General features: G+C 50.5%; 1 protein-coding gene across 15 annotated transcripts in view; it reads left to right on the forward strand.

Moving 5' to 3' along the window:
• CHD2 (chromodomain helicase DNA binding protein 2) overlaps positions 1 to 9,901 on the forward strand; it is a 97,130-nt gene extending 87,229 nt beyond the window's left edge. For all 15 annotated transcript variants that reach the window (XM_080607219.1, XM_080607218.1, XM_080607221.1 and 12 more), the window contains 9 exons: positions 225 to 347; positions 1,200 to 1,328; positions 2,078 to 2,218; positions 2,730 to 2,864; positions 4,282 to 4,460; positions 4,875 to 4,974; positions 5,200 to 5,416; positions 5,778 to 6,027; positions 6,169 to 9,901. In XM_080607219.1, the coding sequence (XP_080463345.1) occupies positions 225 to 347; positions 1,200 to 1,328; positions 2,078 to 2,218; positions 2,730 to 2,864; positions 4,282 to 4,460; positions 4,875 to 4,974; positions 5,200 to 5,416; positions 5,778 to 6,027; positions 6,169 to 6,502 (1,608 nt within the window). In that variant the 3' untranslated portion in view covers positions 6,503 to 9,901. The remainder of the gene's footprint in view (positions 1 to 224; positions 348 to 1,199; positions 1,329 to 2,077; positions 2,219 to 2,729; positions 2,865 to 4,281; positions 4,461 to 4,874; positions 4,975 to 5,199; positions 5,417 to 5,777; positions 6,028 to 6,168) is intronic.
• The last annotated feature ends 2,735 nt before the right edge of the window (positions 9,902 to 12,636 follow it).

Genomic DNA, 12,636 nt, shown 5'->3' on the forward strand with positions numbered 1-12,636 from the left:
GGTCAAGGGGGAGGGATTCTTGCTTGGAGCTTTGCGTATGGCTAGAGAGGGAGAGTCTGTGTGGGTGCACAGGTTGGAAGAAATGCTTGAACCTTCCTGTTCACCCCAGGAGGTGCAGCATCTCCAACCATTTGCTGGATCTGGAGGGACTGCTGATAGTGTATCTCTTTTACCAAGGTTTGATAGGTGCATGTGGGTGTATTTTTTTTTCTTCTTTATCAAAGATCCTACCTGTTGAGACAGATAAGAAACCTCAGGGAAAACAGCTCCAGACCCGAGTTGATTATCTACTGAAACTGCTGAAGAAGGATCTGGACAAGAAAGAAAACATGAAAGATGGGGAAGAGGTGAGATGAGGCTGCTTGATTCTGGGGTTTTCAGGACGAGTGCTTGGTTGGTGGTGGGAGGCGAGACAGCCTGTGATGCCAAGTCACTGAGTGTCTTCTAGGTGAGAGAATGTGGACTTGCCTGTTGTCTGATTGCACTGTGATACTGAAATGATAATCAATGGTGGACAAGTTATTAATTATTATACTTGCTGAAGGTCTCCAGTATGACTTTATTCCCATGTTGAATTTTCAACTTGGTCACTTACAAACAGACCGTGCAAGTTGAGTGTGCAAGCCACTGAGGGAAAGCAGGGGACCTCATGCTCTTTTCTTTACGCAATTTCTGAGAGGGGAATACTGCTACATTTTATGAAAGTTTTTTTGAAAAATGATGGAATAGCCAAGGCTGGGTGCTGAAAACTCCCTCAATTCCCAGCAAGAAGTGCTTCAAGCTATTCAGACAGGACATAAATTAACTTAATTGTCTTAAAATATATTTGGCCTTCCTTTTCTCCCACCTGGAAGTTGCACCGTGATGCGCTCTGTTAAATATCCATGACATATGTGTTGACAGGGGGAATCAGGGAGCTTTGGCCCCGTCACCTCATTGTCATTGTTCTGTATGCGCCAGTCTGTAGATGCTTGAGATGCCCCCTTGACCTCTCAAATCTCACAGGCAATTCCTCTAGCTGGCTGCAATTTGATTATCTAATTTCATATGGGGCCTACCAGGCTTTCCTGCGGCTCTTCAGGCTTCCTGGCACTCTGCAGGACCTGCAGCTGTTCGCGAGATGTTCAGGAGAAGGAGGATGCCTCGAGCAAGCACCTGTAGTTATTTGCTTGCTCTGACTTGTTCTGTCTTTCCTCCAGGGCAAGCTAAAGAAGAGGAAACCACGAGTAAAGAAAGAGAACAAGGCTCCCAAAGTCAAGGATGAGCATGGGAACGAACTCTCCTCTCCTCGGCACTCAGACAACCAGTCGGAAGAGGGTGAAGTCAAGGTGAGTCAAGGTGGATAGTGGCTTTTCCAGGTTTCCTTGAGCTATATTGCTACTACAGAGACTCAACTTGAGAAGCACCACTGGCAAATGCCCTGTGGAGTTAAGGGGAGCTACAGAATGCGTTCCCACAGGAGACTGGCAAACTTACAAAAACATATATACAGCTGTGGGGTGAAAGAAGGACCTTTCCCACCCACTCTTCTAGGTTAGTGCCGTAAATGTTTTGGGAGGATGCTAGAACGGCCACACACATCCACATACTGACTTGGAGGAAAGGTTGTCTCAGGACAAAGTCTGTTGCCCTTATAAAGGAGAGAAAGAAGAATTGTTTCCCTCTCCTTTTCAGTACATCAGCCAGTGGTGAAGCTGGAGTCTACCAAGGTCATGCTGTTGCTTAGAAAGCCTTCTGTCATTGAGTGGTTTGGCTGGTAGTCTGAAGCTTTTTGTTCGTGTTCTGATCAGTATCTACCTTATGGACTGAGCGTTCTCCAGCACAACTGGCAGAGGAAAGCAGTGCTTATCTGCAGTTTGCCAGTTAGTCACAGACCGGGGCTTTTGTATAATTTTTATGCCCTTTTGTTCAAAGTTGGGTGGACTGCAGTGCCAGTCTTGCTGTCTGGTTAAAGAGGTGTGAGGGCAAATTTGGATGAGCCTCAAGAAACGATTGCTTTTGAAGGATGCATGTTTTGGGGAAGAGCATGTATGTGAGGTTGAGGGACTCCAACTTTGACTGTGGTCTGATTTTCTAGGAGGACGGCTTGGAAAAGAGCCCAGTGAAAAAGAAACAGAAGAAGAAAGAGAACAAAGAGAACAAAGAAAAACAGACAAGCACTAAGAAAGAAAAGGAAAGTGATAAAGAGAAGAAGAAGACAAAAGACAAGAAAGAGAAGGTAAGAAGTATTCTCAGGAGCAGTTTAAGAGATAGGAACGTCTCTGAGCAGAAGGGCAAGCTGTAAGTCCTATGATTCGTTAAAGGGCCTGTGTGAAGAGACGTCAGCGAAGCAGTGTGGGGCAAGACCTTATTCCTTTTCCAGCCCTCCTGAATTTCATGAAATTGCAAGTTTTCATAGACATGAGACTTCTCTGAGCTCTGTCCTCTGCAAGGGGCTTATATTCTTTAGCTTAACCTCTCTTCCAAGTCTTCAGTGCTGTTTTTTCTCTCCATGAGTATAACCATGTCCAAAACGTTGGCTCTGACTTCCCTCTGCTCCCTCAGGGATGACATAAAGCTAAACAGAGGCATTACAGCAAAACAGTTGGAGATCTTGGGAGGAAAGTTGTAGGAGCGGTGCCCAGGGTTTAATAACTGCCAGTATCAATAGTGTGGAGGTTGTTAGTTGGATCGCTGGGGATCCGTCAGTCTGGCTCATCATGTGATGTGCATAATTTCTCCTTGTAAAGCCTAAAGGTGGTGAAGCCAAATCTGGAAGTAAAGGGAAGAGATCGCAAGGTCCCGTCCACATTACAGCGGGGAGTGAACCAGTCCCCATTGGAGAAGACGAGGACGACGATCTGGACCAAGAAACATTCAGCATAGTGAGTATTTTCCTTGGGAGTCTGGATGGCAGTTGCAGAGACCCCTGCTAAGGCAGCCAGGGTTTGCTTGTGCTTGCGAGGATGCGTTTTAGGTGTCGAGGTGTGTGCACAGCACTGATCCATGTCCCACTTTGGCAGGGAGAGAACCTCTTCATAGTGCCCCACAGCAATTTCCTCTGGCTGGTCTGACAGCACGGCAGAACAACCCTGTCCTGGAGTTGTCCACTTGCCCACCAGCTGGACCAGTTGTCCACCAGCTGGCTGCTGTACATAGCACAACAGCTGGAAGGAATTTCAAAGCTCTTCAACTCCCAATTCTCACCACACAATTGCGCTGCTAAAGGGTTCAGATAGCTCTCTTCAACATTCAGCTTGGTGTTTGCGCACACGTTTGTCCCCTCTCTCTGCCAAGGGATGCCAACCAGGGCACAGGAGGGCACCGTGTCAACAAAGCAGGCAGAAGGGCTCTCTTCTTCAGCTGACAAGTTGCCACCACTCGTTTGACAGCCCCGGGTTACAGATGATCTTGCAGCCTTATGTGGCAGTCTCTCTGCCATAGGAGCCAAGGAGGCACTGGAGCTGTTCTAGGCAGCGAAATACAGGAGGGTTTTGAGGGTGACCTTGTATGGTGTAGTTGGTACGGAGTTGTCTGAGCTGTGAGCTCTTCCCTAGCTGTGTAAATGCTCTCGCAGCAAACGTGCCTGCAAGGCTTGTTGTAAAAATAGCCTTTTAGTGAAAGTCGTCATGGCAGATGCTCCTTCGCCTGACTTGCATAGGGAAATGCTGAAATATCATATTTAAGAAAACAGTTCTGTAATTTCAGATGTGTGTATTCCCTGTAGGTCCTGTGTTATCTTTATTTATTTTTTTAACTTTATTTTCCCTCCATGGTGCATGAAAGGTCCAGTCAGGCAGTAGAAACCTGTCTGATTTACTGTCTGTGCAAAGTGCTGATGCACGCAGCAGAAAAAGGAGGTGCTTTCACCTCACGTCTCCCAGTTCTAGTAAAAGCAATAGATGGAAGCGAACACAGACCGGGGTGGACAGGGAGGCTCCTGAGAGCACTCCTTCAGCTGGGGCTGTTCGTTCAGCATGTCGATGCTCGGTTTTGCTTCCCTGCCTGCCCTAGACTCAGTGCAAGAGCAGCCTGCGTGCGCTTACTGTTTGCAAACCAAATCCTTTGCTTCTAAAAGGCTGGGGGAACAGCGGAGATGGAAAGACTCATCTTTTCCTGATTATGTTCTGCAGCATGTCTAACAAATTGCTGTTTTCATAGCTGATTTCTCCTTGCCTAATGGCCAGATAAAGCTAATATCTCATGCTATTAAACTTCTTTCAGCTCTGTCTGATTAACAAAGGAGCAGTGCAGAGCACTGTGCCAAGTGAATCACTTTCTGCTTTCTGTTGCTTTTACAAGTGCAAGGAAAGGATGAGACCAGTGAAAAAAGCTCTGAAGCAACTAGATAAGCCTGATAAGGGACTGACGGTTCAAGAACAGCTGGAGCACACACGCAACTGCCTCCTAAAAATTGGGGACCGCATCTCTGAGTGCCTTAAAGCCTACACTGACCAGGATCTTATCAAGCTATGGAGAAGGTGAGGGATCGTTTTGTTTTCTCTGGTTGATCTGTGATGTTTAAAAATGACAGTTGGAGGCTGCTGTGTTTTATGTGGATGAGTGTGCCAATTGCCTCTTATTTAACATGCTTTTAAAAGAGAAATCTCATATTTTGTAGCCCACTCGGTCCTTGACCAGTCTCAGGTGAGGGTTTTGTCTGCAAGTTGTGCTCTTTCATTTAAACTGATTTCAGAGCTAGTTTAGAGAAACCAGTGCAAAATCCTTTATTTCACTTTGAAGGGCTTGGTTCCAACTCTCCTGAAACACCCTGTCCTGAGCTGGAATGAGACTGTTTTCCAGGGAGGGTAGAACTGATTTAATGTTGGTTTGAGAGCAGTTGGCACTTGAACAGCTCATGTAGCAGCTAACAGAAAAAGTTTATGTCCTTCCAGGAACCTATGGATATTTGTGTCAAAGTTCACAGAATTTGATGCCAGAAAACTGCACAAACTCTACAAGATGGCTCATAAGAAAAGATCGCAGGAAGAGGAGGTGAGATCTCAAGTGCCTTCCCTCCAGTTGCTCTCTTTAAAACTTGTTACACTTGCCCACGCTTGGGCACAGCTGATTGACAAAGCCCTCAGGACGAGGTGGGGGCCCACAGCCTGGGGAATCTCCAGACCAACCCAGAGCCCGACAGGCTGGGCCATCGCTCATGTAGTCTGAGTCTTCTGGTGGAAGAGCAGCTGAGCTGTAACCCTCTCTCGCCCCTTGCAGGAGCAGAAGAAGAAGGAGGACACGTCCAGCATGAAGAAGCCGTTCCGCCCAGAGCCTTCAGGCTCCAGCCGCGATTCTGTGATGTCCCAGTCCCACGTGCCTCACAATCCTCATTCCCAGAAGCTCCACCTGCCCCCTTCCCATGCCCCGCAGCAGATGCATGGGCACCCCCGTGACAACTACGGCCATCCCAACAAGAGGCATTTCAGCAACACAGGTGAGCCCTGGGGAACCAAAGGAAACCATTCCTCTTAACCTACAGGCTGCTTGCTCTTGGACACAAATAATTCCAGGATTTGTGGCTAGTCAGGTTGGGGAGATGGAACACGTTTTTTCACTGTACTTATTGCTGGACTAGAAAACGTGATGATGGAGTGGTCAAAAGTTTAAGAATTGGGCAGAGTAAGATTTGATAGAATAATGGTAAAGGAATTAAAAGAATAAAATGGGGTCCACTTGGCTTAGGGAGGAGAAAGTTCCAATGGTAATAGTTCTAATTTCTCTGAGAATTCAACAAGGAAGTAATGGGCTTAACCTAAAGTATAAATGACATTTAATTAATGCTTTCCTCATTGCAGACAGGGGAGACTGGCAGAGAGATCGAAAGTTCAACTACGGCGGCAACAGCAACCAGGTGTGGGGTGGGGAGCGGCACCACCAATATGAGCAGCACTGGTACAAGGACCACCACTACGGGGACCGGCGATCTCGTGGAGACCCCCACCGAAGCTCTGGGAATTACAGACCAAATAACCTCTCCCGTAAGAGGCCCTATGAACAGTACAACAGTGACCGAGACCACAGAGGCCACCGAGATTATTATGACAGGTAATTCTCGTTCCTCTCGGGAAGGGTGGGAGGAGTTCACGTCGATACACCCAGCGGTGGTGGACAGGCTTTCCTTGGGGAGCTGATCTCCGTCCATCCATCCAATCCATTCCCTCATATCCATCCATTTTCTCTCTGCAGGCACCACCACGACTCCAAGCGCCGACGATCCGATGAGTTCAGGCCTCAGAATTACCACCAGCAGGATTTCCGACGGATGTCTGATCACAGGCCACCCATGGGATACCATGGCCAAGGACCTTCGGACCACTACCGGTCCTTCCACGCAGACAAATCGGGAGATTACAAACAGCCTCTCCCTCCACCTCACCCCGCAGTGTCGGACCCTCGCTCACCCCCCTCTCAGAAATCTCCTCACGACTCCAAGTCGCCCCTCGATCACAGGTCACCTCTGGATAGGTCGTTAGAACAGAAAAACAATCCAGATTATAACTGGAATATTCGGAAAACATAAAGTGACCAAGGGGGGGAAGCGCACTTCTTGAAATACTTGGTCTGATGCAACAGCCAGAAACTCTGAACATGCTGCTATCATCTTTGCTGGGTCAAGGAGGATTTTGGGGGAGCAGGTAGAAGACTCTCCCTCACTCTCAGTTCTGTTCTGGATTCCCATTTCCTTTCCCCCCTTTCTCCCATTGAACGTTGGAACCAGACTTACTGCCTCATTTTTTGCTTTGGTTTTGTTTCCTCCAGTCCAATGGGCGCAAGGGAATTTTCCCCAACCACAGTGTTTCCCCAAAACCAAGAAGGCGGATTGCTGCTGCTTAGGATTGTGCAGAAGGCCGTGTGCCTGCGCTGACTTGATGTTACATGACAGATGCTGCTTTGGGATTGGGGATAAACTGGTTGGGCTGGGCTTTGTGTGTAACCAGCATAGGCCACTGGGAGGACATATTCCAGGAGGGTCCCTCAGCAGCCAAGCTGTTGCTGTCACAGGGCTTGGTTGAAAGAGGGGCTCAATGTCACTTCAGAGTGACTCCAAAGGAGCAGGAGCCTTGCTGGTGACAATCCATCACTTTTCTGGCCACATTGTCATTTCTTATGTCTTTAACCATTTCAAGAAACTGCTCTGACTGCCATTGTGTCCCCTGCAGCAGACAAGGGGTGGGGGATCCAGGGCTGGAACTGTCAAGTCTTGACTCTGGGAGTCTTTGGGATATGTGAAGAAAGACAGACTTCCTTAGCAAAAGCTAAGCTCACTTATAATGACTAGGAAAGAAACTGGGGTGAGAGCAGTATTTACCAGTGGACAGGGCTCAGGAATTCATAACAAAACTCCTCTTCTCTTCTGACATGGGCGGCTTGGATGTCCAGGAATTAACACAGATGCTGGCTGGGAGCTGCAAGGTACCAGGACAAAAGATGGCTCTAGGCATCCGGGGACCTTGAAGCTCCTAATCTCCCTGCCACTGAAGTACTCTGCTTTCTGGGCATTTCTCTCTGTGCTTCACAAAACAGTGATCACAGACCTGTAATACAACTGAAAGGTAAGGGGTGGTAGAGCAGAGTTAAATGGGAATCCAGAGACTAATCTCTGTCCAGGCAATTGTCACCAGTCACCTTCCCGGCACCGTTCAGCAGTAGCTCTGAATTGCTGAGAGTAACAGCACTGCTACTGCTGTCTGCCTGAATTGGAAATGTACCTGGGAGCTTAGCACTTCAGTGAGCAGGGAGAAAATGAGGAATTCAGGACTAGGTACTTAAAAATCCCTGGAGCACGTCTTAGAAGCCCAGCATAGCAGAGGGAGAAGAGGGGTTTGCAGCCCAGCTCGGTGGGCTTCAGAGCAAACATTCCTCCAAGTGTTCGAGTCACTGCATACGATGCAGAACAGTGCCCGGCTGGTGGCATGGTGTGAGTGGTTACACACAGGTTGCCGGCGAGAAGTCGAGTGGGTGATTTGTTTTTAGGTTCGAGGCCTTGGGTAGTAGAGTCACGTCTCTGCAGACTACAGAGCTCTCCCAACAGCTGGGCTGCCCAGAGCACGGTTTCTGGGGATGCGTCATCTGGAGCTCAGTATTAAAGATCAGGCTGTTCCTGACCGCTCTTCTTGATGGGGGGCAGAAGTTGGGGATCCTGTTAAGATGCCAGTATATGACCCTAATAAGCTGTGATGTCCTTTCCCTGAAAGACTGAGGGGTGTTGAGGGCTGGCTTCCCCACTCCAACCAGTACTTTGGAAGGCGCACACAAATTGACACTAATCCCCTGCCTCTCCCCTCTGCCCGGAGCCGAAGGAGTTGGGTCCCTTGAAGTCACGGCATGCACACCCTGCTCAGAGCCCGCTGCTGTGTCCCACTGCGCCTTCAGAAAAGTGCCCAACACCACCGTGATGCTTTGGCAGCAGGCCACAACCCCGTGCCGCTGCGTGCTGGGCAAGCACCGGGCCTCTTGGGGCCAAGCTCAGTGTGGATATAGACATCAAGTCGTGGCTCTGGGATGCCAGCTTGTATTTTATTCTTCTTTTGCAAGACTTCACCAAACTCACCAAACTTCACCAAACTCACCAGAAGCAGTTTTGCTTCTGTAGAGGGGGAACCAGCATGGGCAGCGCTGCGCTGCCCCGAGTAAGTGTTATGCTTGTGCTCATCTGCGCGGGAGGCGAGGGCAAGTCTTCCACAGGGCCCCTGGGGCTGGCGGGGGGGAGGAGGTGTTGAGATAGCGTGTTAACGCCGCGTATTTCACTAAGCTGTGATTGCAGGCGCGCTTGCTGTGGTATTCAACAAAGAGGTCCTTTCTTTTCAGAGGTATTAGCTTTTAATGTGAAAATGGAAGAAACCTCAGAGGGGCGAAGAGAAATTGCTCTTTTCGTTCACAACGTGGTGCTATCGTGATGGAAAGTTTGTGCCATACAAGTCGTAGCAAGAGGCAGTACTGGCCAGACCAGTGTTATGGTTGGTGCAGGAGAACTGAACCCCAGTGGGAGGCATTTTCTGTGTCCATACATGAGGAGTTCTGCTCGTCCTGTGTTGCAGGGGTGAGGTGGTTTGGGGTTTCCTTCTTGAAACCAGTGCAACAGCAAAATCTTTGTCTATATCCAGCAAAGAGCGGTCCCCACTGTCACATTGGCCTGATACTGAACAGTCACCTAGTTTGGTTTGCACACGGGGGTGGGTCTTCGCTGGGTTGGACTTTAATAAAGCTGGAGAACTCGATTTGGGGGAAAGTCCTCCCCAAGCACACGCACGCGTGCACACACATTTTATGTCCCATCAGAATAGGGACCATAACCAGACATAGTCACTTGGGTGTGAATGGGATCGCAGGGGACAGGTCCACAGCCAAAAACGTTACTGCAGTGTCTGTGTCAGCATCTGGTACAGCTCTTCCCTCTGAGCCAGCTGCGGGGTTCCCTCTAGCCTCTTTGCAGGAGAAAGTAGCAAAATGCTGTAGGTTTTTTCTTTGTTTCTTTGTTTAAAAGAATTTTTCAGCCTGACCCCTTTGGAAATGGTGTAAAGTTTTGAATTCAGATGATGGAAATCCTGCAGACCAAAACCTGCTGCAGACAGGCAATGCGGTGCCCAAGCAGGGTGGGTACTTAACAGCTCTCTGAAGCCCTTACGTGAACAGTTTAAGTGATCCACACACAAATACTATTCTGCTTTCACTCATTTCCTCCCGACCTCCACCTCCCCTCCGGGGAGAGAAGGACTCTTACTGTAAAAATGTGGACTTTTAAACCTGTTGACTAAAAAAACAGTAATTAATATTAATTTATATTTGTGAAAAAATGCCACTGTCCTAGTGATTTCTGATGTAAATATGTTGTTTATATAGTATGTATTAAATTTTCCTACATTGTAAAACTGCTGTACTTTTGATTCTTGTATATTAAAAAGTGTTCCTGAGATTTTCAGAACCGTGTCAGCGTGGTGTGTCTGGGGGTGTCCCGCGGCCCATGGCTATGATGGGGTGGGTGCCGAAAACCGGGGTTGTCACAGGATCGCGGGGCCCTTTCCTGCAAGCCCTGGGCATGCCAGGATGGGTATTTTCACTGTGCAGGAATAAGCATGTTCTTCTCAGCTGTTTTACATAATTTCGCAGTCTGCGGTGATAGAGGGCTGATCCAGACTTGGAACCACCTTCGGATGGGAATTTCCACCTGATCAGGAGAAATTGAGCATTTCCTCACTGATTTCCACCCCGGATGGTAGCGGTGTTTATCCAACCTCCAGCTCTTCTGGATCTCTGCGGGTGTGTGAGCTTCTTTTTGACCCTTTCTTGGGAGAATTCCCCCTTCCCTGTTCCCAGTGCATCGGTGGAGTTCTCCGTTCCCTCCCCACGCCTCCTGGTCAGGATGCACCTCTCCCCAGGTGGGTTGCAATGGCATCCCACAGGCTGCTTCGGTTTGTTTTTTCCCCCTTCACCCGTTCATTCTGAGCCCACACGTAACCTGGCCCCTGGCAAGGCACAGTGCAGGGATTGAAGCCATTTCTCCCAAGTTATAAGAGCTCATTGTAAAAAGGGCTTTTGCTTTTCACACCTGTAGCCACGACGTCCAGCCCTCTCCAGCCTCTCTGCTGCTGAACGGAGCCAAGTTTTAGCCGGGAGTGAAATTTCACAGCTGAGTTATGTGCCCCTGAAAAATGGGTTTCCAAATGGAAAGAGTGAGGGCTGTCAGCTGTGGCAGGGAGAGGGGGCTCGGCGCGGGGAGGCCCTGGTGTGGGGGGCTATGGGGAGCTGGTCCTGGTGTCCCTGCCTGGAGCACAGCGGTGTGAGTGCACCCAAGACAGGGATCTTTTTAATTCAGCGTTGACTCATCTCTTACACAGGGGTGCCCATGGGAAAGGTGGAGAAGCGGGGCCTGGCAAGCCAGAGCAACGGGGCAGGTAAGGATATGGGCATGGGGGGCATGCGTGCAGCACTTGTGTGCTGGGGACATCAGCACCATGCTGCAAACACTTAAAATCCTGAGCACCTGTGCAAGCTGAAGGAGAAATGACCCCTTGGCGTGATGCAACCCCCTGTGTCTCCCAGTCAGGCAGGTCTGATAATAGGATAACCTGGACTGGAAGGGACACCCACAAGGATCACCAAGTCCTGTGGTTAGTCCCACAGGCGCATCTCCTCCATGAGGACACAGACCTTGGCCATCTCAGGGTGCTGGGCAGGACAGGGCCGGGGCTGGGCTGTGTCTGCATTATGCAGGCTAAAACTTGGTCTTTAGCCTCCTGCCAGCTCGCTTGGCTTTTCTCGTCAAGGGGGCCCATCGCCCAGGGTGGCCAGCGAAGCCATCGCACCGCTGTGGGAGCAGGACCCCCAGCCCTGCCTCATGGCGGCGGGGAGGCCGAGGGAGGCCCCGGGTTCGCTTCACGCCATGCCAGAGCGGACCCTCTAGAGGGCAGCCGGTTCCCAGAGAAGAGCCGTATTTCGCCGAGCAATATTTGTGCTTGTGGTTCGTCGCAGCCACCTGCGTGCGGAGGGCTGCCAGGCCCGTGGGTGGCCGCGGTGGGCCTGCTCACCCCCAGCAGCGGGACGTGAAGCTCGGAGCAGCCCAGGCCCCTGCCTGAGGCCTGGGGATGGGCAGGCACAGCTGAAACGGGGCTTGACACCATGCCTGAGACAGCAGGCTGTGGGAATTGAGCAGCTTTTCCCCGTGAGGCGATGCGCTTTGGACGGGAGAAGAGTAGGATGGGACGGGCCTGGAGCTGAGCTGGCACGACCCTCCTCTAGGAATGGCCCCAGCCCCGCTTGGAGCACGAAGGAGCTGCCCACAGGGGTTAGGGCCGTGTCCTCCCTGGCTGCAGAGCATCAGCCTGCAAGCTTCACCTAGAGCCAGTATAAACCCTTGGCAGGGTCACTGCTGCCCCTGTGCGTGGTGTCACTGCACGGCCTGTGCCTCCTGCTGCTGCTCACCTCCTGGGGAAGCTTCAGTGCCACACGGGAGTAGAAAGGATGGGAGCATCCCTGCCACTCGGGGGGCACTGGCCCCTGGCACCGGCCCCTCGTCCCACCTGCTGAGCTCTTGGGAGCTGCTGCAAGTGGTGGCTGAGTGGGTGGGTTTGCCTCCCATGCCCTTTCCAACCCCTGCCAGCTGTTCAGGGCTCTGACAGAGGGCGAGGTTGGGTTTCTATCTCAGGTCTCTGGTGCTGGATGTCTTTGTGTGAATTTACCCAAACAGTGAGTGTCTTCAGCCCGTGCCCACGTCCCACCCAGCTTTCGCAGCCTCCTGGCCCCCCGCTGCTAGAGCAGGGAGCAGGTCAGTTTTTCAAGGAGGAAAATGAGCCAAAGAAGTGCAGTTTTGGTTTCCCTCATCAGAGGGCACTAACAAACCCGACTGGAGCCAAGAGCGATGCATGAGGGAGGGGCAGGGCCATGGCACCCTGCTTGGCTTGGCTCCTTTCATTGCCCAGAGGGGCAGGCTCAGATGGTTTATTAGCTATAGTTGTTCCACACCATCCCCTTTTCTCATCTGGCGGTAAATAAATAAAACCCCAGAGCAAAATTATGAGAATTTTTGGACAGAGATGAGCTGTCAAAGTGTCTTTGGACTAAAGCAAGCTGCTTCAGAGGGGATGCAGAAATGGGATAGCAACAGCGAGTGGTGAACAGCACCATACAACACACCGGGAACAAAACGAGACCCACTAA

The sequence above is a fragment of the Anser brachyrhynchus genome, assembly GCF_964034855.1.
Source record: "Anser brachyrhynchus genome assembly, chromosome: 11".
NCBI classification, from domain to species: domain Eukaryota; kingdom Metazoa; phylum Chordata; class Aves; order Anseriformes; family Anatidae; genus Anser; species Anser brachyrhynchus.